This window comes from Entelurus aequoreus, linkage group LG01 (genome assembly GCF_033978785.1).
Source record: "Entelurus aequoreus isolate RoL-2023_Sb linkage group LG01, RoL_Eaeq_v1.1, whole genome shotgun sequence".
In the NCBI taxonomy this organism is placed as follows: domain Eukaryota; kingdom Metazoa; phylum Chordata; class Actinopteri; order Syngnathiformes; family Syngnathidae; genus Entelurus; species Entelurus aequoreus.
This window is the reverse complement of record NC_084731.1, coordinates 77,368,376-77,396,369: the sequence shown is the minus strand read 5'-3', so window position 1 is coordinate 77,396,369 and position 27,994 is coordinate 77,368,376. Positions and strand designations below refer to the sequence as shown.

The 27,994-nt window shown below is 37.9% G+C and overlaps 1 protein-coding gene across 9 annotated transcripts in view; it reads left to right on the top strand.

The window, feature by feature from the left end:
• LOC133657484 (R3H domain-containing protein 1-like) overlaps positions 1–27,994 on the top strand; it is a 96,329-nt gene that overhangs the window by 66,648 nt on the left and 1,687 nt on the right. For 6 of the 9 annotated variants that reach the window (XM_062058873.1, XM_062058881.1, XM_062058915.1 and 3 more), the window contains 9 exons: positions 735–1,085; positions 1,168–1,294; positions 4,169–4,326; positions 7,048–7,184; positions 13,058–13,161; positions 14,392–14,576; positions 22,528–22,675; positions 26,321–26,418; positions 26,514–26,598. In XM_062058873.1, coding sequence (XP_061914857.1) covers positions 735–1,085; positions 1,168–1,294; positions 4,169–4,326; positions 7,048–7,184; positions 13,058–13,161; positions 14,392–14,576; positions 22,528–22,675; positions 26,321–26,418; positions 26,514–26,598 — 1,393 coding nt within the window. Of the gene's footprint in view, positions 1–734; positions 1,086–1,167; positions 1,295–4,168; positions 4,327–7,047; positions 7,185–13,057; positions 13,162–14,391; positions 14,577–22,527; positions 22,676–26,320; positions 26,419–26,513; positions 26,599–27,994 lie in introns of those variants that run through there. The other 3 variants (XR_009827276.1, XM_062058890.1, XM_062058898.1) reach the window with 3 other exon arrangements.

Here is a 27,994-nt window from a genome sequence, read left to right as displayed (position 1 = left end):
AAAAAACCCAATTCATTTGGAAAAAGAAACCGTTAAATACATTTGTCAAATTAATGAAAATGTGTTAAAAACTGGAACATAAATGTCTTATAATAAAGGAGCTGGTCGGATGTCTCGGTGAGGTGGCTCGCTGCAGTCAGCCAAATTTTAGAACTGTCTGCATTACTTTATTTACAATAAATAAATTGACGTTTACTAATCAATTCCAAAATCGTCCATGTCCAAATTGCGATGCATCTAAAAATCGATTTCCCCCACTTCTACTTATTACAGTACGCATAACTAGCTTGTGTGCTGAGCTGTCGCGTAGCTGCTAGCTCCTAATAGCCTATAGCCCACCATGTTTACATTTCGTAAATTATTTCACTATCACAAGAAAATACCAACTTTTTGTCTGTTATTTCGGAGATTTTAGATGCAAACCGCCGAACACCCTTAATAGTTAACTTTTGGCTCCACTTATCTTTTTTTCACCCAGATCATATTTAAATTCTGCATTTTTATCTTAAAATCCATCCATCCATTTTCTACCGCTTGTCCCTTTTGGGGTCGCGGGGGGTGCTGGAGCCTATCTCAGCTATATACCAATATAAGCTTGACATTAGATAACCAAGTGGTAACACAGTGTTGATCCATGTTATAAGCATGCTGGATTTAATTACTTTTTTGTCTTTATAACACCTGTTCATTACCGTGAATGTGCACAGCAGCGTTAAGTCCCATCTCTTTTCCAGCCTGACTCCCTCAACGCCCAATTTAGTCATATGACCCTGGCGCAGCAGTCGTCCAGCAGTAGTGGCGCGCCAGCCGTTGATGCCCGCCACTATGCAGCTGTGTACCACCACCCCCACGCCCCGCTGCTACTGCAGGGAGCGCCCTCACAGCAGGTTGCCAACTACATGGTCGCAGGGCCCTCGGGGGGCCACCCAGGGATGCTCCAAGGCCAGCATGTCCCACTTCCTGGTCTTAGCCAAGCATATGCCAGCAGCATGCCCGGTCATGCTGCTTTCCCCGCATCCAGTCTGAACCAGCAACACACCAGTGTGCTCCAGCAGCACACCTACATCCACCAACCTGTTCAGCAGGTACCTCGGTCAATTCAAAGTGATTTTTTTTTTTTTTATTCATAAGCCTTTCATTTTAATGTGGGGTTTGTGCATCTCACAGATGCCCACGTGCTACTGCTCTTCCACCCACCACCCTCAGTGCTCCAACCAACAGCAGAACTACCGTCCGCCTGTAAACCATCTGGCCTACAATGGCCCTCACAGCCAAAACCTGCCACCACAGCAAGGTAGGGCTCACGCACTTGTGTTGTATGACTAACACATTGATTCTGTAAACAACACATTATTGTTCAGTTGACAAAACACACCTAACATTTTGTTTGAATAAAAAAAGACACTGTGAAGGTCTGCATGTTCTGAAATAAAGCAACCAGTAAAGGAATGGAAAAACCAATTATGACATAAACAAATGCAATGTTCTGTGTGTGTATTTTCTGTATGATTCCAGTCATTAAGTAAAAATTACCGAACTAATGTAAGTGTGACATCAATATTAGGGGTGTCCCAATCCGATTGTGATATTGGATATCAGCGAAAATGATCCGATATGAGCAATCCTGCAGACAGTTAACATCTAAATATCCTTCAATAAGTATTTTCTTCTATTTTAGTCATTTACAGGCTAATGGCTACTAGGGGCTAGCAGCTACAGAACAGCTAAGCACACAAGCTAGACATACAGTACAGGACAAAAGTTTGGACACCTTCTCATTCAATGCATTTTCTTTATTTTCATGACTATTTACATTGTAGATTGTCACTGAAGGCATCAAAACTATGAATGAACATGTGGAGTTATGTACTTAACAAAAAAAGGTGAAATAACTAAAAAACACTCTTGGCATTCTCTCGATGAGCTTGAAGAGGTAGTCACCTGAAATGGTTTTCACTTCACAGGTGTGCTTGAAGCTCATCAAGAGAATGCCAATATTGTGCAAAGCAGTAATCAGAACAAAGGTTGGCTATTTTGTTGAAACTAGAATATAAAACATGTTTTCAGTTATTTGTCCTTTTTGTGTTAAGTACATAACTCCACATGTGTTCATTCACAGTGTTGATGCCTTCAGTGACAATCTACAATGTAAATAGTCATGAAAATAAAGAAAACGCATTGCATGAGAAGAAAGTGTGTCTAAACTTTTGGCCTTGTACTGTACATAAGGGCCCTTAATATTGCAGTCTAAAACAGCACATTTGTCAATATAAACAAGTGCCAAATAAGTATAGTAGCATATTATGTACACATACAAAGTCTCCAGCGCTAGTATCCAGTAACAACCGTGTCTGCATAATTCAACTTACTGCGTGACAAGCTTAACTTAATAAATTGTGTCCACTAGTGTTACCACTCAACTCTAACTTAAAAGTACACAGCAGAGGGTTATTAATAAATAGGTTAGTGTTTTTCACACGTCATTGTTTACCTTTGACTAATTTCTCTTAATCAAGCCTTTTTTTTAACATTGGAAAGTACAAAATAAAAGTACGTATGACTTCTGCTGACATTGTATTGCATCAATATCAGTATCAGCCAATATTCAAAGTTCCAGTGTTGGTATCAGAAGTCAAAAAGTTGAATTGGGACACCCCTAATCATTATTGTTGCTGATCAAACTGCATGGTAAAGTCATGAGGTGAGGCAGATGGCACTATGCCCCACCTGAAGGGGGCGCACAAGTAAATCTGACTCCAAATGAGTCGGTGTCTCACCACAAGTAAATGTAAACAACTGTAGTTTTCTTCAATGTTCAGGCGTCATGCTGTCAGGAGAGTAGACTTTGTTTTCCCTTCTAGTTTTCAGCTTTTTAGTTGTTCTTGAATGTTCTTTGACGAGGAAAAAAACATCCACGGGCTCTGGCTCGTTTCTAACGGCACAAATGATTTCCACTAACTTCCTTTCCTGTTTTTTTGTTTTTTTTTGTAGCTTAGAAGTCTCTGTTGGATCGGCGACTTGGGGATTCAGTATTTTCTCTTTTTAGCTTTCTTCTTGTAAGAGCTTTTGCTCAATCCCACTCACTTATACACATTTTCTACATTGTATCTTCATTCGTGGTCGTTAGGTCAACAGCTGACAAATAAATGCCCTACAGAAGCCAAGGACATTAATTTTTCAGTGAAATAAAATTGCATCATCTTTCTTCCTAGTGATTAAAAAGGCATGATTAGATTCATACGGCATGAGATTTCCAGTTTGAGCGCTGATGAATGATGAGAGGCGGGATGCGGGGCCGGGACGCTGTCTGAGAGGCTTCTATGAATCTCACAGTGAACCGGTCTCTTTTTCAGCCCCTCGGTCTTCCCCTGCAGGTCATGGCGCTGATGGTTGGATGTGCGCGCACAAAAGGAAAAGAGAAATCAATCGTAACCTCAATTAATTTAATCCCTCAGATGCAAACCGGCATCCCTCAAAAAAACGTCAAGGAGAGAGTAGGCCATTATCTGCGTCTGAAGGAGTACAATCATCTGCTGCCCGCTGAAATGGAATAAATCTGCCGCGTTTTAGCGCGGCGGTCATTTCATGCTCGGTTTGTACAGGAAAGTGGGAGACATGGGCGGATAAAAATAGCCGCTTCTTGGCTCCTCGCGGCGCGCTTTCATTGTTTCATTGTGCTTTTCTCCCAGGGTGGCAGGCTGCAAAGACACCTTCACAAAAGGATGTCCTCTCCTTTGTTGCTGGGAGCACGTCACGTGTGTCACGGGGGACTGTATTTTCAAATGTCTCGCCTTGTCACCTTGACATTTAGGCACTCCTTCCCCCCACCTCCCTCCTCTTTCCTCTGGCAAGGAGCGATCGCCACCATTTCTTGCCGAAAATGGACAGCTAGTGTTTTGGGCACTAATAAGAAATTGATGGTTTTTTCCCCCCCACTTCCATTCGGTCACTCAGGTTGCTGTTTCAGGCCACTGCAGGCTAAATCAAATATATCGACTTTCTCATTTACTCCAAGTGCTCAACTCGCCGTGCACCGTGGCCGCCTATGTTGTTCTACTATTGATGCGCCACAATTTTTTTTTTTTTATTAAGCAGCGAAAACCAGCATTTCGAGACACTATTTTTGACTTTGCTGCCCCATTCTCACTTGACTTATTTTGTTTGTCAGTGCACCAGCCTGTGATGTCGAGCCCTGTGTCCAGTTACCAGACCGTAGTGGGTGTGCAGCCAACACCCAACTTCACCATCACTGCTGCCCAGCAAAGCAATATTGGCAGTCAGATGCAAGGGATGATGGTGCAGTACTCCCCAGTGCAGTCGTATCAGGTATACAAATACACTTGTACCTCGTTTTTTGTACACCCGGCTTTTCACATGGTTTGCGTTTCAACAGAAAATGTTCGCAATAATGTTGTCCCCGGATTTTTTCAAATTTATTTATTTGACAGGGACCGTACAATTAAACATTGCTACCCACAGGTAAGCAATGTCAAACTGCATTAGACTTCTAGCCACAGGCTAATTTGCAATCCTCGTCACTGGTTAGGCTTTTAAAGAAAAATTGAGAAAAGTGAAAAACACATACAAAAGGATTAGGACAAGTACAAAATAAAAATACATTAAAAATAATTGGCCCCATTTGTCGGTACTACACCCAGTTCTAGTGCTCACACTTTGATTTTCCTTAAGCCACTTTTTCAGTTTTGTGGAGAAAAGTTTAATGTTCGAGTGTGACTTCAACTCCAGTGACAAAGACTTGTCTTGAGGCCTTCACTGAGAATGCAGACTGACCAAGAGTCGGCTGGCACCTTTTCACTCTACAGCTGCCATCAACTGCAGCTCGAGTCTGCACACCTTCTCTACTTTATCTTTGTATGTCTTTACACATCACATCAGGGATTAATCTATTAAAAATAGCTTTTAAAAAATTAGAAATTTATCAAATGTATTAAAAAATGTGTACGGCCAAATGTTGCGCGTGACAAACTTGTTGGTTTGCCCGCGAATCGTTCTGCAAAATCGGGTGCCCAAGCAATAATCCCCCACACTAGTGACTCTGGAGTATTTTTTTCTTTTGAGTATGACAGCAAAATAAGACCCCATGGGGCCTAAGAAAGTTGTGAATACCAGCACTTTAAAAAAGAAGATGAGAAATACTATTTATGAAAGAACTTTCAGAAAAATAAGTATCCATCCTACAATGGGGTAGTTATATGGTTGTGGTGCAGATTCAAAAAGTCCACAAAAGTATTACAAAAATAGCGCAAAAAACCACAAAAGTGCCTCACAAAAGTGCCACACCTAGGTACGCGGTCTCCAAGGGGTTTTAAAACAAAAAGTAAAAAAACATATAAACAAGAGGAAAACACCAAAGAACATAAATGAGCACCGAGCTGCTTCAAACAGCTGCCATTCAACGGCGCCATTCCTACGTTCAGCTACAAATGCAAAACGCAATGAAAAACTAAATGAGCTATAAAAACAAAGGTATGTCTTTTCGTCCTCATTCTCTACTCATTGCCGTCTTTGTCAAGAAACCTCTTTAATAAAGTGATATCAAAAAAGTGCAGAAACCATCAAACAAAAGAGGTGCTCTTTGGAATAGTTGAAATTGATGAAACAGCAAAGACCAATGGCTTATTGCAATGCATACATTTACCATATATAAACACCATTTTGTTTGGATTTAAAAAAATTGTTTATTCATTTAATGTCATATACATTTATTTCGCATTGTTTACTAGGGTGCTCAAAAAGCGATTCATAGTTTGTTTTTTGTTGTTTTTTAATTTCTAAAGACTTTTTTTAGGCCATCTCTCTGCATTACACACAAAGCAAGCCAACAGGAGCCTATGTAACCTGTGGCCTGTTTTGAAAAGGTATTATAATTTTTATACCAAACAATATATTGTGAAAATCAGTTTGAATCCAGAATCATGTTAAATCAAAAAACTATTCTCAATCGAATTGTCATCCCAGGAATAAGTATTGGATTGTGTGTTGTTGTAAGATAATTATAATTTAAAAAATAATTAATTTTTTTGGTGTAGGCTCTTATGTGTAAATGCTTTGGCATTCACACAATAATATTACAATGAAAACTAATAAATAAATGATTTATTTGGTGTACACTCTTATGTGACAATGCTTGGGCATTCACACAATATTATAATAATAATACTAATTAATAAATAAATGATTTATTTGGTGTAGAATCTTATGTGTAAATGCTTGGGAATTCACACAATAATAATTAATAAATAAATAATTTATTTTGATGTATAATCTTGTGTGTGAATGCCTGGGCGTTTATACAATAATATTATAATAATTAAATTAATTATATTTTTTGGTGTAGAATCTTATGTGAAAATGCTTGGGCATTCACAAAATATAATAACAATAACTAATAAATACATTATTTGGTGTAGACTCTTATGTGAGTATGCTTGGGCATTCACACAATAATATAATAATAAATAAATTATTTGGTGTAGACTCTTATGTGAGAATGCTTGGGAATTCACACAATATAATATTAATTAATTAATAAATGATTTATTTGGTGTAGAATCTTGTGTGTGTGAATGCTTGGGCGTTCATACAATAATATAATAATAATTAATTAATTAATAATTTTTTTGGTGTAGAATCTTATGTGGCAAATGCTTGGGCATTCACACAATATTATAATAATAATTAATTAATAAATGATTTATTTAGTGTAGACTCTTATGTGAAAATGCTTGGGCATTCACACAATAATATAAAATAATAATAATAATAATGTATAAATAAATTATTTATTTGGTTTAGACTCTTATGTGAGAATGCTTGGTCATTCACACAGTAATATTATAATAATTAATAAATAAATAATTTATTTGGTGTAGACTCTTATGTGAGAATGCTTGGGCATTCACACTACTCGTGCCTTTTTTTGTTTTTAACATCCAACTGCTAAAACTAGCACACAGTCTTGAGCAAAGCTTGAATTGTCTAATGTTGTCGCTGTGTTGACTTTAAACCCGTGTCGTTGGTTCCTAGCAGGTGTCCGTGCCACATCAGACGCACCAGCAGCCAATGTTGGTGTCGTGCCAGCCAGGACAGGGCGCCGTGGCGGTCGCTGGCATGCAGCCCTGCTACGGCCTCCTCCCTCCTCCAAACCAGCACACCACCTTGAGGTAGCAAACTCCCCACTGATACTCACATACAGTACAGGCTTGACTAATCAAGAGCCGTAAAAACACGTGTTAGTCCGAAGGGATCAGAGGTGCAAAATGTTACCTTTTCACCCCTGCTAAACCAGAAATCATTTTACATTGATTTCTTTGGAAGTGAAATCCCAAAATTCATGCATATCAGTTAGGGGGTGTCGAAATGAGCACTTTAATGCATCATCTTTATTAATCTGATTAAAAATGTGTAATGCATTGAACTAATCTGCAGGGCAAAACTACTAAAAGCGCTTGAAATGTCTCTGGCAAAGCAATTACGAGGTGCAAGCAGATACACAACAGCTAAGCACACAATAACACACAAGCTAAACATACATAATAAATGTCCTTAATTGAACGATATTGGTAGCAGAAGAAGTAGTAGTAGTAAAAGCTTATAAGACAGTATCCAGTAGGGGTGTCAAAAAATATATAGATTTTCGAATTAATCGCGATTAAAAAAAAAAAAAATATATATATATATCCATTTCCATCCATTTTCTACCGCGTATCCCTTTTGGGGTCGCGGGGGCGCTGGGGCCTATCTCAGCTACAATCGGGCGGAAGGCGGGGTACACCCTGGACAAGTCGCCACCTCATCGCAGGGCCAACACAGATAGACAGACAACATTCACACTCACATTCACACACTAGGGCCAATTTAGTGTTGCCAATCAACCTGATCTACTAAAAGTTTGCATGTCCTAAAACATGTGCAAACTTGATAGTGCACGCAAGCTGATTCCAGAGGATTGCGTCTCCAAAATTATATACAGTATTTTTTTTTTTAATCCGTCCTGTCCAGCCACTCAGACAAATCAAATTGTTGATGTAGATTATATATATCTGCTGTACAGATTTACTTTACAAAAGAGAAGTGTTGGATACTTCTCTTGTTGCCTTATTTGTATTTGACTATTACATTTTTGGGTAGAATTTTATTTAACAAAACCAAGTTTCTTTTAATAAGGCTATCAGAGCTGTTACCTATTTCATGGAGGAATGTGCTTAATCATAAAACTGTAATTCAGTGTTCTTAAAGTATTGATTTTGAATCGACAATCGATTCTGAATCCAGTCGCAACCAATAATCGAATCAAAATCGTGTGGTGCCCAATGATTCACAGCCCTGGTATCCAGTAACAAACGTATCCGCATCAGTCAATTTACTGCGTCGTGAGCTAAACTTATTTGAATTCTGTGGCCACTAGGTGTCGCCACAAAAACAATTCCCATTCCACTTCAACTTACAGGTGACGTAAGTTCATTCCCAACAGTTAATAACAAATATGTTAGTGGTTTTCATTGTCCTGTTTGATTAATTTCGCTTGAATCTTGTGTGACATTCTGCGTTACATACTAAAAATACTAAATAGCTAACACTCAAGGCTAGCAGAAGTCCAAACAACGGCGCTCAACCATCAGAATTATGAATTGGTGCTGAATCCTCGGGAAAACATAAAGACAAGTGTAGAAAAGGTAGTGAACAGCACTCCAATTATAGTGTTCATTGCCACACCAACGTTCCTCGAGGCTCCAATATCTGTATCATATCAGAAGTGGAAACACGCAATGTGCACACATCTACTGTACATATTCCTTTGGTTTTTCACCGTCTTTGCTCATGCGGAATGAAACGCAATTAATAGAATTTAATTTGATAGTGATCATTGAAGTTAATCCACAGCAAGCCTGTGATTAATCTGAATAAAAATGTAAATATTTGACATCTCTATTGTGTACTATATTGAGATGTACTGTATTTTCTGTTTTATTCATTGCAGACAAGTAAAATATCAACATGGTTGTTGACTCGCCAGCATCGCATGGAGCATTTTCTCATTTGAGAGTCAAAATGACGCTGATGTTTGACTCCTTTGGATTTATTTCCATCATTTAAAGCCAGCAGATTCTTCTGGGCTGCGCCCCACAAACCCACTTGCTGGTGAAGTGGTCTCTTATTTATAGACGTCACGGGCCAAGGTCTTCATGGTGTCATTACCTTCATGCTTTGAAGTGTGCCATGTCTTTGTATTACCGATGCTTGTCGACTTCCAATTGCCTTTTGGCAATTTCCGCCCCGCCCCCAGCTCTTATGGAGTAGCGTGGCGCGCCAGGCTTTTGCTCATTATAACAGATTGATAGAACTAGTTCACAGAAAGCAAAACACGTAATTAGTTTCCACCTCCACGGACCCAATCAATCTTGAAATCGGTGGGTGTAGCACTTCGGGGACCATTACGCACACTCATAACGGTGTTCTTAACAAACCCCAGGCGGGCGCACGGTCCGCTCTCGGTTCGTCACCCGCCAGGGAGCGCGGCAGGGATGCACGCTCGCAGGAGAGGTCGCGTTCTCATTGTCTCAGGTGTGAAATGAGGGTGTTTTCAGTAAGACGCCGTGTGCTGGAATGATTTATGCGCTAGCATAGGAAGCGCTCGCCTGGCGTCTCCCGCGAGGGACGCCTGTCCACCTGCAGCCTACATATCGCCAGCTGCCCACGAGTCCCCACAGGCAGTGCTGCTTACGGAGCCGAGCGCCTGCTTTGCAAAGAGCTTTACGTTCAATTTCAAATTGAGCACACCAGCTGTAATGTTGAGCTCGCACAACTCCTGGAGGTAGTTGCCAGGTTTGTTTCAAGCACTTTTCCGGACGCGATCTGCTCAGAGTTAGAGCGATACGGATAGTTTCATTCAATTAAAAGCTGTTGGCGTCCCGAGTGCTCTGTATAAAGATTTGATCTTTCTAATCAAATAGTTAGGGTTGTCCAGAAAATGTTTTCACTTCCAATACGATATTGATGGGATACAATATCAGCAGTACTTTTCATTAATTTGTAGTGTAGAATGTTAAAAAAAGATTTGGTGAAGTGAAATTAGTCACTGGTAGGTATGAAAAACACTAACCTATTGATTATTAACCATCTGGAATGGACGTATGCTGTCTTTGAGTTAAAGTGGAGTGGTAATTTTTTTCTTTAGCTCATGATACTTGATTCTTTCCTCTGTATGTGTAAGTAATATGCAACTACAATGATTTGACAATTGTGCCGTTTTAGACTGCAATATTGTTCAATTAAGGACACTTGTGTCGCATGTCTAGGTCGTATGCTATTGTGTGCTTAGCTGTCGTGTAGCTGCTAGATCTTAGTAATGTGTTGCCAGAGGCATTTCAAGGGTCTTGAGTCAGTGATGCGTCAAGTTTGACACCCTTAATTAATATGCATGAGTTAAGGGATTTATTTTCCAAAAAATCAAAATACCAGTTTGGAATTTCAAAAAATTATTACTACCTCAACAAAGTTGTAAAGGGGTAACATTTTGCACACTAAGCGAGTCTCTTGATTGACATGAGTTATTAGTAGGGCCTAGGGGAGGGAATCTTAAGGCAACGAACGAGCCGATTCTGATTCCTGGGGTGACTATTCGATTCAGAATCTATTCCATATTCAAACCAATTCTCACAATGGATTATTTGGTGTAATGATTATAATGAAACTTTTTTTAAAACAGGTTAGAGGTTAGAAAAGCTTCTTCTGGTTGTGTGTCTGTGTCTGTGTGCGTGTGCGTGTGTGCGCGTGCAGTCGTGCTCATAAGTTTACATACCCTGAGAGAATTTATGATTTCTTGGCCATTTTTCAGAGAATATGAATGATAACACAAAAACCTTTCTTCCACTCATGCTTAATGGTTGTGTGAAGCTATTTATTGACAAACAACTGTGTTCACTCTTTTTAAATCAAAATGACAAAAGGAAGTACCCAAATGACGTTGATCAAAAGTTTACATACCCCAGTGACTTTGATCTGATAACATGCACAAAAGTTGACACAAACAGGTTTGAATGACTAATCAAGGTTCCAATCCTCACCTGTGACCTGTTAGTTTGTAATTAATGTGTGTGTATAAAAGGTCAGTGAGATTCTGGGCTTCTGACAGACCATTGCATCTTTCATCCAGTGCTGCACAGATGTTGCTGAATTCTGAGTCATGGGGAAGGCAAAATAATTGTCAAAGGATCTGTGAGAAAATGTAATTGAACGGCATAAAACAGGAAAGGGGTATAAAAAGATATCCAAAGAATTGAGGATGCCAATCAGCAGTGTTCAAACGCTGATTAAGAAGTGGAAAATGAGGGATTCAGGTAGACCAGCAAAGATTTCAGCCACAACAGCCAGGAAAATTGTTCGAGATGCAAAAAAAAAATCCACAAATAACTTCAGCTGAAATACAGGACTCTCTGAAAAATTGTGGTGTGGCTGTTTCAAGATGCACAACAAGGAGGCACTTGAAAAAAAATGGGCTCTATGGTCGAGTCGCCAGAAGAAAGCAATTTCTGCGCAAATGTCACAAAGTATCCCCCTTACATTATGCCAAACAGCACAGAGACAAGCCTCAAAACTTCTGGAACAAAGTAATTTGGAGTGATGAGACCAAAATTTAACTTTTTGGCCGCTCGACCATGCATCCCATTTTTTTTCAAGTGCCTCCTTATTGTGCAGAAGAGAGTTTTAACTTGCACTTACAGATGTAGCGACCAACTGTAGTTACTGACAGTGGGTTTCTGAAGTGTTCCTGAGCCCATGTGGTGATATCCTTTACACACTGATGTCGCTTGTTGATGCGGTACAGCCTGAGGGATCGAAGGTCACGGGCTTAGCTGCTTACGTGCAGTGATTTCTCCAGATTCTCTGAACCCTTTGATGATATTACAGACCGTAGATGGTGAAATCCCTAAATTCCTTGCAATAGCTGGTTGAGAAAGGTTTTTCTTAAACTGTTCAACAATTTGCTCACGCATTTGTTGACAAAGCTGTGACCCTCGCCCCATCCTTGTTTGTGAATGACTGAGCATTTCATGGAATCTACTTTTATACCCAATCATGGCACCCACCTGTTCCCAATTTGCCTGTTCACCTGTGGGATGTTCCAAATAAGTGTTTAATGAGCATTCCTCAACTTTATCAGTATTTATTGCCACCTTTCCCACCTTCAGTTTGAACATCAAATATGTTGTCTTTGTAGCATATTCAACTGAATATGGGTTGAAGATGATTTGCAAATCATTGTATTCCGTTTATATTTACATCCAACACAATTTCCCAACTCATGTGGAAACGGGGTTTTGATAGATAGATAGATAGATAGATAGATAGATAGATAGATAGATAGATAGATAGATATATAGTACTTTATTGATTCTTATACATACACGTGTATGTATATATACTGTACATATATAGATACATACAAGTATGTGTGTGTATAGAGAGATAGATATATAGAGATTTATTTATGTGTATGTATATACATAAATATATATATATAAAAATTACCACATTTTTGCACAATTGCAGTTGATTATAATACATTTTAGTATGCACAAATTGGATAGTTTGCTTTGAAATCATTAATCAATGGCACAATTCCATCCATCCATTTTCTATTGATTTGTGAAAATTATGAATCTATTTAAAATCGTGTTGAATAAGAATCACGGTTCAGATGTTAATCGAGTTTTTTTGTTTTTGTGAGTTCGTAGTTATTAGGGCTCTTGTTTCGACGAGTGGATTATGTATGTCCAGCTTGTGTGCTATTGTATGCTTAACTGTTGTGTAGCTGCTAGCTCCCAGTAGCCTTTAGCCCACTATGTTTACTTTTTGTAAATAACTTTACTAAAATACAAGAAATGACCAACATTGTGTGCTTACTGGTGGACTTTTAGATGTGAACTGGCTGTCCAGTTTTGCGCAAGTAAACACGCTGCTGGATTTCTCGTATCGTAGCGAATATCGAAGTTCAGTGATGCTGATACGCATGTGTGTATGTGTTCCTTCACAGTTCCACTGTGAGTTTCCTCCCCTCTCCAATGATGGAGCAGCTCCAGTTTCCTCAGAACTCATCCTCCAGTGTTGCCCAGCAGAACCAAGGCCAGCAGTACACAGGTACTCCTTTTTTTCATGTACAAAACACCATTAAAGTCACCGCGGGGGGAAACCTCTTCACGTGTCTGGAACGTGTTTTGCTCCCTGCGGGCAATTTGATGTGTAAATATTGTAAAGCACTTTGAGTGCCGTTATTGTGTCAAAGGAAGAAAAGAGCTACGGATTGATATAAATGCAATTAATTTGCTATCAATATTGGTCGCTGTATATAGTCTCTCAATGTCAGTGCTCGCTATTCTTTATAACAGTGACTTTAATGAAATCGTAATATATGCACTGAAAGTCTGCATATTACACAAATGAGCCAAGTTGAATAGCTCTCTGTTTGAATAAAAGGGGTAGTATAAAGAATGCTGGCATCAAAACCTAAAGTAATGTATTAATCATTAAAAACAGGACACACACACACTGATGGTAGATGCTCATAGATCAGACAGGTAGCTTTAACAACAATACCTCCATATGTTGCTTATTGAGCCTCCTTTCTAAAGCCCTTTATTATTTATGTGCGGCTGGTGAGGAGCGCTGGTGGGAGCCATCACTCCAATCCCCCCAGTAATGAGGTCAGATGAAGCTCACATGCAGACTTACCTCCAGCATACCCGGTAAACACTTTTAATTGGCTCGTCCAAGGATGGGAATAATCTACCGATTAAGTCTGAAATCTCCACTGTCCATCCTGTTGTTAGCAGATTCATTAGGAAAATCAACATTGACGTTTAGGATGGGGTTTTTACCCGCCAACAGAATATATTCAAGTACTGGATGCAAATATTTGGTGCGTTTGCGGTCAAAGAGCAGACGGAGCCTCCTTGGTTTTAATTGTATTTTATTTTCTCTCCCTCTTTAAGTCCCATCAGTCACATTGGAGCAGCACAAAGTAATTAGGTAATTGGATCTTCCGGATCATCACAGAAGATTTAGTCGGAAAAGAGAACAACTCAATTATAGCCCCTACGGATGTGCTTTTATAATCGAGGCACTTAAAATCTAATTGCTGCGCAGCTAATAGTGCAGGTTTTTTTCCGGATGGGGCGTGTAGGTGAACACAACTGCTGGAAAAGAGCTTTTGAGCAAACACACATTTGCGCAAATAAATACACTTGAGTCTGGGTGCATTAATGAGGTTGTGTGATGCGGGCGTGCGCATAAAAAATGGTTAACATTGTGCGAAGAATCTGCTTACCATCCACGAAAACGACAATCGTGACTTTTATTTCCTTTGAACAGCAGGGTTGTTGCCCCCACCCCCCGGCAGCGGCATGATGATGTTGCAAATAGCAGCGCCCCCCTGCCAGCAGCCCCGGGCCCCCTCCCCCTGCCAGCAGAAGCAGCCCAGCTACAAACACCTGGGCCTGGAGCACCAGCGCGGCCACCGACCGACGGAACGCCCGCCGCCTCCTGACAACACGCAGGTACAAGCGCTGCATGACTGCATCAGGAGCACACTAAGGAAATAAAACAGGCGCATACGTATCATACATACATACGTATATACATACAGTACATATATATGTATACACATACATACTGTATATATACACACATACATGTGTATATGTATACACATACGTACATATATATATATATATATATATATATATATATATATATATATATATATATATATATATATATACACATACATACATACATACGTATACACATACATACGTACGTATGCATACATACATACGTATATACATACATACGTATAAACATACATACATACGTATACACATACATACGTATAAACATACATACATATATACGTATACACATACATACATACGTATACACATACATATATACACATACATACATACGTATACACATACATATATATACACACACACATGCGTATATACATACATATATATGTACACTACCGTTCAAAAGTTTGGGGTCACATTGAAATGGGAAAATGTGGACTGTCAAAACATTAGTAACAAAAAAACCCGGGAATTCCTGGAATTTTTTGGAAACTGGAGATATGCTAGCTTCAGTTACCAGGCTGAGTGGAATGTGTTGAAGGTGGAATAGTTTGAATTGGTTGGAAAATGTGGAAATTGTGGAAGGTAAAAAAAAAAATAGCCCATTCATTTTCAATGGGAAAAAATTCCCTGAGATCAGATGTATTTGCCAGTCTAAACGATCTAAAGTGCTTCAAATCTGATCTTTTGGCATCAGATTCAGGCCACATCAGAAGGTAGTACGAATCCAATTGGAATCCGATCTTCTCAAATGACCTGTATGTGACTTTTTCGTCAGCTTTGGGCGAGCTACGTCACTCGTGTGCGCGGAGAAAGACTTAGCCCGGAAGTGGATATTGTATCACAACATCCGGTTTTGTTGAGCAAAGCTGAATTTTCGGTGCATCACTAGTCAATATTGCGCAAATATTAGGCAATATGTAATATATCTTTCGATTCGGACGAAATACCGATTTTTAAGGACAGGAATTGACGCTGTGGCATATTTGCTTACATTAGGGATGTCCGATAATGTTTTTTTGCCGATATCCAATATACCGATATTGTCCAACTCTTTAATTACCGATACCGATATCAACCGACACCGATATATACAGTCGTGGAATTAACACATTATTATGCCTAATTTGGACAACCAGGTATGGTGAAGATAAGGTCCTTTTTAAAAAAAATAAAGATAAATATTTTAAAAACATTTTCTTGAATAAAGAAGAAAGTAAAACAATATAAAAACAGTTACATGGAAACTAGTAATTAATGAAAATGAGTACAATTAACTGTTAAAGGTTAGTTACTATTAGTGGACCAGCAGCACGCACAATCATGTGTGCTTACGGACTGTATCCCTTGCAAACTGTATTGATATATATATATATATATTATATATATATATATATATATATATATAATGTAGGAACCAGAATATTAATAACAGAAAGAAACAACCCTTTTGTGTGAATGGTTTTTTATGTTGATTTAATAAAAAAAATTTTTTTTTTTTTAAAAACGATACCGATAAAAAAAAATGATACCGATAATTTCCGATATTACATTTTAAAACATTTATCGGCCGATAATATCGGCGGGCCGATATTATCAGACATCTCTAGCTTACATGTTACGCAAGTTTTTTTACCATGCACAAACCTGTTTTTATACCAAATAACACATTGAACACATTGCAAGAATTGCGTTGAATTGTTTCTAAATCCAATCATTATCCCAGAAATCAGATCGAATCGTTAGGTGCCCAATGATACACACCCCCATTAGATATAAGTCGGATATGTATGCGCTGTGACAACAGTCTGAATGTTCTGGTCGCGTTCATCCGACCTTCACCTATACCAGGGGTCGGCAACCTTTACCACTCAAAGAGCCATTTTGGCAAGTTTCACAAATTAAAGAAAGTAATGGGAGCCACAAAAAAAAATTTTAAATTTAAAATGAAAAACACCGCATACAGAGCTTAAATGCTTTGTGCTATGTTACCCAGGGGTCTCCGACACACGCACCGGCACGCACTTTAATGTGGAAATTTGATGTTAGTGCAGCCCGCGAGTTTTGAATGAATGGCACTTGATAGCGTCATACTTGCCAACCCTCTCATTTTTCGGGGGTGTATAATGTAGACCGGAAGAGTTAGGGCTGCATGGGATTCTGGGTAATGGTTGTGTTGTGTTTATGTTGTGTTACGGTGGGATGTTCTCCAGAAATGTGTTTTTCATTCTTTTTTGGTGTGGGTTCACAGTGTGGCGCATATTTGTAACGTAACAATGTTAAAGTTGTTTGATACGGCTACCGTCAGTGTAAGCTGTGTGGCTGATGAGTAAGTATGCTTTGCTGTCTCCTGCGTGTGCAAGTAATAACAACATGTGGCTGGACTGGCGCTGTATGTAAATGCTATAGAGGACAATTACTGCAGTGCAATTAGGGCATGTCCTTTATTTAGTAATTAGAGTGTAAATAGGATTATTTTTTCCCTGGGAGTAATCTATGAGAGACACTGAGATCCATAAATCTCCTGGGAAAATCGGGGGGGTCGGCATGTATGTAGCTGAGCCGCATCAGAGTGGTCAAGGAGCCGCATGCGGCTCCGGAGCCGCGGGTTGCCGACCCCTGACCTATACCCTATACCTAGTGTAACCCATATGGAAATATAGTGTCACTAATATATTCTCCTATTATTCATTTCTAATCTATGGTGTGCCAAAGTCACTTTGGTCACTTAAAAAAATGTTAAACTTGATGTGTCAAAGTCATGTGGTCACTACAGGGTTAAATTAATGATACATGCACGCAGCACGTTATTCACATGTTGGCCAGAGAGGTCGCATGCACCTTTCTCATTCCAGACATTCCTTCACTGGACGTCAAAGAGTGAAGGCACGAGTCATATCGTTGTTACAAAGACAAGGTTTTTAAGTTAAAATACTTGTCACTTCTCAAACCGAGTGTTGGAAAAGCAGCATAAGATAGCCTGGTTCCAGTGGGAGCTGAATTGCTGTGTTTTGTGCCTGCTGAGAACTTCAATTGGTTTTTTGTATGATCCTGAAGTCTGGTTCCAAACTGGACTTGAGTTATGATGGCGAGCCAGTCCCAGTGAGTGAGAGTCTGCGGAGAGGGAGCGTTTGGATGTGGTGTGGCCAGCTGCATCGGTCTCCACACTCTGCAGTGACCTATAACTGAACTGATCCACCATCAGAGTCGCGAGTATCGAACCGAATCAGTATGGAATAACGGATTACAATAGAACTAAGGATTCCCAACCAAGGAATATAGACAGTGTTCAATTCATTACTACCCGGGTAGAAATTTACTTTTTGAAAGGACAATTTAAAAAGGACATTTCTTTTATTTTGCTACTTTTGAATTTTTGCAACAGAGCTCTATTTTTATTTATTTTTGGGGGGTATTTACAATTTAAAAAGCACACTGTTCATGTGTTATTGTTTATTATTGTGCAATAAATTTGCCAGCAGTTGTTCTGTGGTCCACTAAGTACGTAACGTCTCATTGCGAGTCTCTCAATTATACAGCCAAGAACCTAGTAATCTTAATTGTTGTACTAACCTGCTATCCTACAGTAGGGGTGCTACACTAGACCAAGGGTCGGCAACCCGCGGCTCCGGAGCCACATGCGGCTCTTTGACCACTCTGATGCGGCTCAGCTGCATACCTGCCGAACCTCCCGATTTTCCCAGGAGACTTACGGATCTCAGTGCCTCTCCTAGATATCTCCCGGGGCAAATATTCTCCAATTTTTCACCCTAACATCTAAATTAAGGGTGTGCTCTAATGGCACTGCATTTATTGTCCTCAATAGCCAGCACCATCGGCGTGCCAGCTGGGCCACATGTTGTAGGAAGCTTATACTTGCACACGTTGAAGACAGCAAGGCATACTTGCTCAACAGCCACACAGCTTACACTGACGGTGTCCGTATAATTTTTTTTTTAACACAGTTACGTTACAATTATGCGCCACACTGTGAACCCACACCAAAAAAAGAATGACAAACACATTTCCTGGAGAACCTCCGCACCGTAACACAACATAAACACAACACAACAAATACCCAGAATCCCATGCAGCCCTAGCTACCACCAAACCCCCCCACACATCAATACCCCCCTCCCTCCGTGCGTCGGTTGAGGTAGGCGGGGTTTGGTGGTAGCAGGGGTGTATAATGTAGACCGGAAGAGTTAGGGCTGCATACGCACTGTCATTAAATTTCATATTAAGGTGTGGGCCGGGGCGTGTGTCTGAGACCCCTGGTTAAAACATAGCAAAAAAAGCTTTGTATGCAGTGTTATATCATTGTAAATTTTCAACAGAGTTTTGTGGCTCCCATTTTTTTTTTTAATTTGTGAAATTTGTTCAAATGGCTCTTTGAGTGGTAAAGGTTGCCAACCCCTGACCTAGACCTATATCATCGAAAGTTGACAAACACCAAAACAGACTGCTGCAAATCTAAATTATCGACGAAGGAGCAGAAAACAGTCTGTTTTTAAAAATTACCGTATTTTTCAGACTATAAGGCGCACTTGAAATCCTTCCATTTGCTCAAAAATGGACAGTGTGCCTTATAACGCGGTGCGCCTAATGTACGTATTAATTCTGGTTGTGCTTACCGACTTCGAAGCAATTTTATTTGGTACATGGTGTATTAAGTGTGAACACTATATGGCAGTCACACATGAAAAACATTTGTGGACTGCAAGTTAAGGCCTGTTCAAAATATGACGTGAGCAAGCAACACCAAAACTTTGATGTTTCATTGAGAATATAGAACATTACACAAAATCTGTCAAAATGTTTATTATGACTTTGGTTAACTACAAAGCCGCAATACTTGATGTATTGTCAGAGCATTACGGCGCTGCCCTAGTCAGACGTACTGTGCTTCAACATACGTGTGTGTGTGTGTGTGTGTGTGTGTGTGTGTGTGTGTGTGTGTGTGTGTGTGTGTGTGTGTGTGTGTGTGTGTGTGTGTGTGTGTGTGTGTGTGTGTGTGTGTGTGTGTGTGTGTGTGTGTGTGTGTGTGTGTGTGGACCCCAAAATGGCAGGCAACTATTAAGAGACATAAAATATGGCGTTTTGACTTGTAATGCAAAGCCAAATTTTTTACTTATTTTTTTTCTGTTGTTGTGTATTTGGGATCCACATAAGTCCCGAAAATGTGTGGCCAATAATAATAATATTTTTTCTCTATCCTCTTGTTGTGGGGCAGTCATCCTTCGCAGTTACCATTTCTAATACAAAGTCGCGTACAGTTCTAAATTATATCCGTCAGTATACTTGCAATGGAGTCGCTAAAAACTACTGGCACAACAAAGATGACGTGGAGAAGACGCTGTGAAAGTGGAAGCACATAAATAAGACCGCCCACAAAAGGGCACATCCTGAAGAGACGGTCAGAAAGTGGCTTTTAAGATACAGAAACATAATCTATGCAACATTTTGACCAAAGAACCACCTTTACATGTTATGTAGACCACAAGGAAGTGTTTTTAATGTAGGGAAAAATTCATATGACCCTTTTAATGTGTTAGTATAGGAGGATTTGTGTGAATATTCCACTGCTCTGCCTCCTCACCCACATGCTCCTTACTACAAACATGACAACAAGTGCTCAACAAACCACATTAGCGCTTTAAGTTGATTTTCTACGTGAAATAATAAATGGTGAGTCCTTAAAATGGTCATAAATGCACCAGGACTGCGCATCTTCACCGATGCATTCTATTCACATTAGACATACATTGAAGTCGCATGATTTTTGGGGGGGTAAAGTGAAACAAATACGTAAAAAAAAAAAATCAAATTTTGCAAAAAATGTGAAGGGGCCATCAAACCCTGCATTTGGGACGAGGCCTATGCTGTATGGGAAAAACCCCAAGACACCATAAAGCACTGAGCAAAGTAATGCTACGATTATGCCATTTCAGACATTTCCTGAAAGTTTCGTACAAATCCGCTCATAACTTTTTATGTTGTTAACAAAGAACAGACAAACCCCTGGTAGAGATAATACATTTAGTTTAAAATGCAGAAAACATCACTTTAACCTTTTATTGAAAACTCTCTCTTTTGGTCGTCCGTTTTTTTTTCTTGTGTTTCTCACCTTCGTTATCAAAGTGATGACACTCATGACCTTTCTTGGCCTTATATTGAAATATTTTCCAGTCGAAGTCAACAAATTAAAAAAATTCAATTCAACTTTATTTGTAGAACTAAAAGATCAAAATAAAATGGAGACATAAAAATGTGGTTAAAAACCCCCATAAAGTACAAAAAAAACAGATAAAATGGAATCAATTAAAAAAACTGATAAAATACTATATAGTCTATGTAGGAACTTAAAAAGTGCCAAAGAATAGCTCCTCCTCCTTCAATGAGAGATGACGCAAAGAAAAAGGCTCTGCTTCTGCTACCGGAGTTTTTGTTAAGTCTGAAGATTTTGACCACTGATTTGCGATGATTTGCGATCACAGCCACAGGAGAGTCACCCTGCATCTTCGATCTGATTTTGGTCAGTTGAGAGGCACGGATACGCTGAAATAAGGCGAGTTGGAAGAGCCGTTAGCCTAGCTGAGAGAGCCAGCACGGACCATTGTTTTGACTGCTCGAAGGAAAACATCTTAATCTACGATTTGACTCCCTCGAATGGCCTTGATGCAACCAAAAGCTACGGCGAGTTTACAGCTGTTTTAAAGTGATTCAGACGTCGCAGAGTGATATAAGTTGACAGGCTGACACCTCAAATTGATCTCTGAACGGCGCAAGGTACGAAATTGTTGAAAAAAACTAGTTAAAAGTGCCGCAAGTCGCTAAAGAAGTAACTGCCGTTATGACATAAGAGGCACTGACTATACAGATGATCAATATAATAGCAACATTAAATGTGATAACAAATTGTCAATTATTCATTTTAATAGCAGAAGCTTGTATGCAAACTACAACAACATTAAGAACTTTTTGGAACACATCAACGAACCCTTCAAGGTGATTGCTGTCACAGAAACATGGATTGATGATAAAAAAGGAATAGATTTTGATCTGGAAGGATATGAACTAAACTAAATCAACAGAACCAACAAAAATGGAGGAGGAGTAGCTGTGTACGTGATGAAGAACCTGAACTACAAAGTGAACAGGAAGTGAACAAAAAGTTTTAGCAACTGTTATGTATAGAAAAGGGGTAGGATTGAATAAGCTCTGCTTCTTCCTACTCCTTTTCGAACATGTTGAAAAGAGAAACTGGAAATTGTGATGTATCATGTTGTATGCTTGCATGTTCGAAATAAACTCAAACTCAAAATAAAAGAGTTTAGAAAAGCAGAGAGACCAGAAATGGGTTCCAAATTCAGTACTTTTAAAGTCACCCTAACACTCAGTTACGCACTTGAATGCCTCATCATAAAATATGCTTATAATGTCCCAACGCGGTAAATTCTGCACTAAATGATAAGCAAACTGACTCGTTTGTTACACGTAATAATTGTCCGTACGAAAACCTGGGAAAATTTGGGGGTTGCGGTAAATACAATAAAGAAAATGCTATGTGGTGCTGATAAGATGACTTTGCAACACCCCCAAAACAATAAATATTTCCGCAAATACCCAGACCTTGCACACAAAACAATATAATGTGTTTTATAAAGTTAAGAAGCTATTTTGAAAGCATTTAGCGGATTATCCAAGTATGGGAGAGGACATAAAACGGTACATTAGCGTGTTGATGGCAGCGCAGCATGAAAGTCAGACTGCAAAATGAAAAAAAGGGGGAGAAAAAAAAGTGTTTTTGAATGAAAGTGTTTGTGTTTTCTCCTGGTCGTCCTTGGCCGCACTACGGACGTGTTGTGTGTAGAGCAGCCTGTCCTCGTCCCCGACACTCACACCCTCGCCGGGCCAGTCGCCCAACGTCAAAGGCCTCCCAACGGGCATCCCGTCCATCCCCGTCATGGCCCACCAGCACCACCTGCAGCTTCCTGCAGCCTTCTGCCACAGTGGACAAGGTCAGACACGCGCTCCCGATCCAAACTTGACTCTTCTGCAATGTTTTTAATCAGTGTGGGCGGAAAAAAACAGGTGTTCGTTAATTTACCAAAGCATATTGGTATGTTGTGTCTTTATCTTTTTGAAATACCGTATTTTTCTAAATGGATAGACGACATGCCAATCGGTTTACCTGCAGCGCAAACATGGCATCTGTAAAGCTGGACATTGCAGTTGAAAGAAAAGGGTCAGCTGGAGGACGTTTTTATTGAATGCAAAAAACGACCCCTCAGTAAGTCACAATTGCTGCAATACAATTTATAGCAGTAATACATATAATATTAGAATTGCCAAAATAACGCATTAATTCATGAGATTAATCTGGAAATATCACATTAACTATGTATATACGCAGATTACCGGTAATCGCAAAAGCTCATTTACCTTAACCCCGGATGTTTACTTGAAAGGCGGCGCAGATTTTTATACGGTCAGTGATCAATCAGGTCGATGCATACATTTTGCTTCAAAATACATCTCAAATCATTTTTACCAGGGTTCAAGCAAATGAAAAATGTTTGACAACAAATTTGCATTTGTGTCCAAATATTGGGGTCATTTTTTAGCTTAAATTATGTAAGCAAGTGATTTACTGATTAAACACGATTAATCCAAATGTGTGATTGATCTGGGTCGAAAAAATTATTTGACAGCCCTAATTGTTTTCATTCTATTAAAGTATCATTATTCGTCGAAAGAATTAACTGAAAAATTATTAATCACAATTATCAAGATTAATATGATTGTGAACCAATTTACCCTTTGCAGCACTAATTGTTACATCATTCTAAAAGTATTTTTAATTGTGGAAAAAGTTATCAGAAATATTAGTGATTATAAATGTGTAATCTGATTTAAAAATATAAATATATTTCGACAGAATTAATTATTATATCATTGTAATAAAATATAATCATTTGTTAAAAAAACATTTACTGAAATATTATAAATCATGACTATTGTTACAATTGATCCTAATGTGTGATTAATCTGACATAGAAAAAATTTACCATTTGATAGCAGTAATTGTTATATCATTCCAAAAGTATTTTTATTCGTGGAAAAAGTCAGAAATATTAGTCATGATCAATAATCATGATTAATCCAAATATGTGATTAATCTGATTAAAAAAACTAATTATAATCATTCGACAGCATTAATTGTTATTTCATTGTAATAAAATGTAATTATTAGTTTAACATTTACTATAATATTATAAATCATGACTATTATCACGATTAATCCTAATGTGTGATTAATCTGATTCGGAAAAAATGTACCATTTGATAGCAGTAATTGTTATATCATTCTAAAAGTATTTTTATTCGTGGAAAAAGTCAGAAATATTAGTCATGATCAATAATCATGATTAATCCAAATATGTGATTAATCTGATTAAAAAAACTAATTATAATCATTCGACAGCATTAATTGTTATTTCATTGTAATAAAATGTAATTATTATTTTAACATTTACTATAATATTATAAATCATGACTATTATCACGATTAATCCTAATGTGTGATTAATCTGATTTGGAAAAAATTTACCATTTGATAGCAGTAACTGTTATATCATTCTAAAAGTATTTTTATTTGTGGAAAAAGTTATCAAAAATATTAGTCATGATCAATAATCATGATTAATCCAAATGTGATTAATCTGTTTAAAAAAACAAATTATAATAATTTGACAGCATTAATTGTTATATCATTGTCATAAAATATAATTATTTGTTGAAAAAAATGTACTGAAATACTATAAATTATGACTATTATCACGATTAATCCAAATGGGTGATTAATCTGATTTGGAAAAAATGTACCATTTGATAGCACTAATTATCATTCCGATAAAGTATCATATATTTGCGGATAAGGTTACGAGAAATAATTTTTGTGATTAATAATCACGATCAATCTAAATGTGTGGGTAATCTGATTTATAAAAAAAAATATCACTTGACAGCACTAATTGTTATATCTTTCCAATAAAGTATAATTTGGAGAAAAACATTTACAGAAATATTATTATTCACAATTAATACCAATGTGTGATTAATCTGATCATGTTTAATCCAAATGTGGGGTTATTCTGATTTTTTATTTTTTTAATAACCATTTGACAGCCCTAATTGTTATATCATTCTAATTATTATTTGTGCGGGAAAATTAATAAGTATGTCACATAAAATTATTTTAAATATAAAAAAAGACCTTTGCACCTACTAAACGCCAGGTACTCTCTTAAGTTGAGTAAACAATGCCCCTCTAGTACGTCATAAATGAACAACCATGTTGTGCTGTGTCATTTCACATACACATTGCTGGCTTTCGTGCAGATGCCGTAGGTTTGATACCCGGCCCAGGTTGACTCCTTGTGGGCACGTCTGACACGGGAAAATACTTGTTACTTTCAGGACAAATGTCTTTGACATATTGTGCAATAACAGTTGCACACAGGAATGTGTCGTTGGAAAAAAACAATATTAGAAACAGGCACATTTTGAAAGTGAGTTTGTTGTCATTTACAATAGTGTTGAATAATTGTGGGTAATAGTGGTGTGCGATCTTATATTGAAATTGATCCGATATCCACAAAAAACAAAAGTATCGGCTTTTATGTGAAATTTACTTGTGCAAAATTAGACAGCCTGTTAACATCTAAATGTCCTCCGATAAGCGCAACATTTCTTCTATTTCAGTCATTTACAAAAGGTAAACATGCTAGGCTATAGGCTACAAGGAGCGAGCAACTACACAACGGCTAAGCACACAATAGCACCCAAGGACATACGTAATAATAATTGAACAATATTGCAATCTAAAAAGGAATTCCTTCATACCGACAGCCATCAGACTGTATAATGCATATGTTCCTTTTTGACTGTACTTAAATGTATAATAGACTGTATTTATATTATTCACATGTGAATAATGCTGTATAATAGACTGTATTTATATTATTCACATGTGAATAATGCTGTATAATAGACTGTATTTATATTATTCACATGTGTTTATTGTTTGTGAGCGAACTGTGGTGCTGCATTTCCCCCAGGGGTCAATTAAGTACTTTCTATTCTATTCTATTCTAAACACATTTGTCAATATAAATAAGTATCAAATATCTATACTTGCATATTATTTACACATGCAAAGTCTCCAAAGCAATATTATAAAGTATCCAGTAACAAATGTGTCCACATCATTCCACTTACTGCATCATGTGCCTAATTTTTTTTTTTTAATTATTGTGGCTCGAGGTTTGGCCAAAAAAAAAAAGGAATACCACTCCACTTCGATTTAATGTACGTTTTTTTCTCTATTTGACTCATTTCACTTAATCACACCTTTTCTAACTTTCTACATTACAAAATAAAAGCATGTTTGATTTATGCAATATCATAACTGATTAGTATCTGTATCGGCTAATACTCATGCGTCCAGTATCGTAACTGAAAAAGTTTTAATGGGACCCCCCCTCGTAGATATTTTTGTATTGCTTAAACGGTCGCTGTATGTTAGCTAATATCTTCTTATTTGAAGGTGAATATTGTAACTTTGGTTCATCCTGGGACGTGTTGTTGTTGTGTGCATTTAGGTGAAGCCCATTACTCACTATTAGGTCAGCCGCTGCAGTACAAACACGCCATCAGACCTCCGCTGCTCCATGCGGCGCACCTGGTGACGAAACATCAGGTCAGACATTTCCTCCGTTGCGTTTCTTTTGCTCTCGTTTATTGATGTTGGAGAGGACGTGGGCCATGTTGTGACTCCGCCTCCACCCCCCTCAGGGTCCAATGGGGGTTTGGCGTAGCGGTCACGGAAGGAAGGCCGGCAGAAGATCTTTACCCACAGACCACAGCGTAGGTGAAGCAGGTAATACCAACACACCAGGTTGACTCCTACTTATTAGCATGTTCAAAAATGCAGCCATCCCTTGTTTATTAATGGGTCCCGAACATGACCGCGATAAAATAATTTCAACAAAGTAGAAAGTTAATATTTTCATAAAAAAACGGTCACCCTTTAGTCACTGTTACTCTTTTGATCCAATGTAGTAATGCTGCTTGGAGGATGAGCCAATCAGTGGCCATGATACTACTAAGTGGTTTGGTCTCATCTATTGGCCAACACTACTACAGTATTGAGATTTTTAGTTCATTTAGACATTTGTATGCTTGAAAATGCTTAATTTAGGACCAAAAATCGTAGAATAATGCTGTGAACTAAAACTCTTAAAATATCCCAAAAAAATCTGCGATGTCTTGAAACCGCAATATTTCAAGCGGGACGTGGCGAGGGACGACTGTACACTAGAGGTGTTTAATCAAGCTAATAACAGAAAATAGAGCAACTCCAACCCAATCCCGGCTTTAAAATACTTAAGATAGACATTTACCAAGCAATTGAGAAGACCTATACAAGACTAAAGGAAGAAAACCCCAAAATAAGCAAAGGCAACAGTATCAGTAATTACAATAATAATAAAAAAATAAAAATTGTTTTTAAAATTTATGAATTGATTTAGAATTGAAATAAACAAAAATCGTGATTTGGATTTGAATCAATTTTTTGGCGTACCCATAACGTTAATAATAGTTTTTATAGTTTTTCATCTAAAAATTTATTTTTTAAATAAAATGTTTGTTTTAAAAATTACTTTGGGGAGAAAACAAAACATGGATTCTGAAAACCTATGAATTGATTTAAAATTGAAACAAATGAAAATTGTGATTTGGATGTGAATCCTTTTTTTGGTGCACCCCTAATATTATCAATAATTGTTGTTTAATGTTTTCAATCTAAAATTGATTCTTGAACTAAAATGTTTGTTTGAAAAATTACTTTTGGGGAAAAAAAACATGGATTCTCAAAAATTATTAACTGATTTAAAATTGTAATAAACAAAAATCGCGATTTGTGTGAATATTTTTTTGGGTGCACACATAATATCAATAATTTTTGTTTAATGTTTTTAATGTAAAAGCTGATTCTTGAAATAAAATTGTTTGAAAAATTAAAAAAAATAAAAGCATGGATTCTCAAAACTTATGAATTGATTTAAAATTGAAACAAATGAAAATCGTGATTTGGATGTGAATCAATTTTTTGGAGCTTTTCTAATAATAATAATAGTTTGTTTTAATCAAAACAATTCATTCTTAAAATTTTTATTGATAAAATAGAAAAAACAAATTATGAATTGATTTAGAATTGAAGCTGAGATAGGCTCCAGCACCCCCCGCGATCCCGAAAGGGACAAGCGGTATAA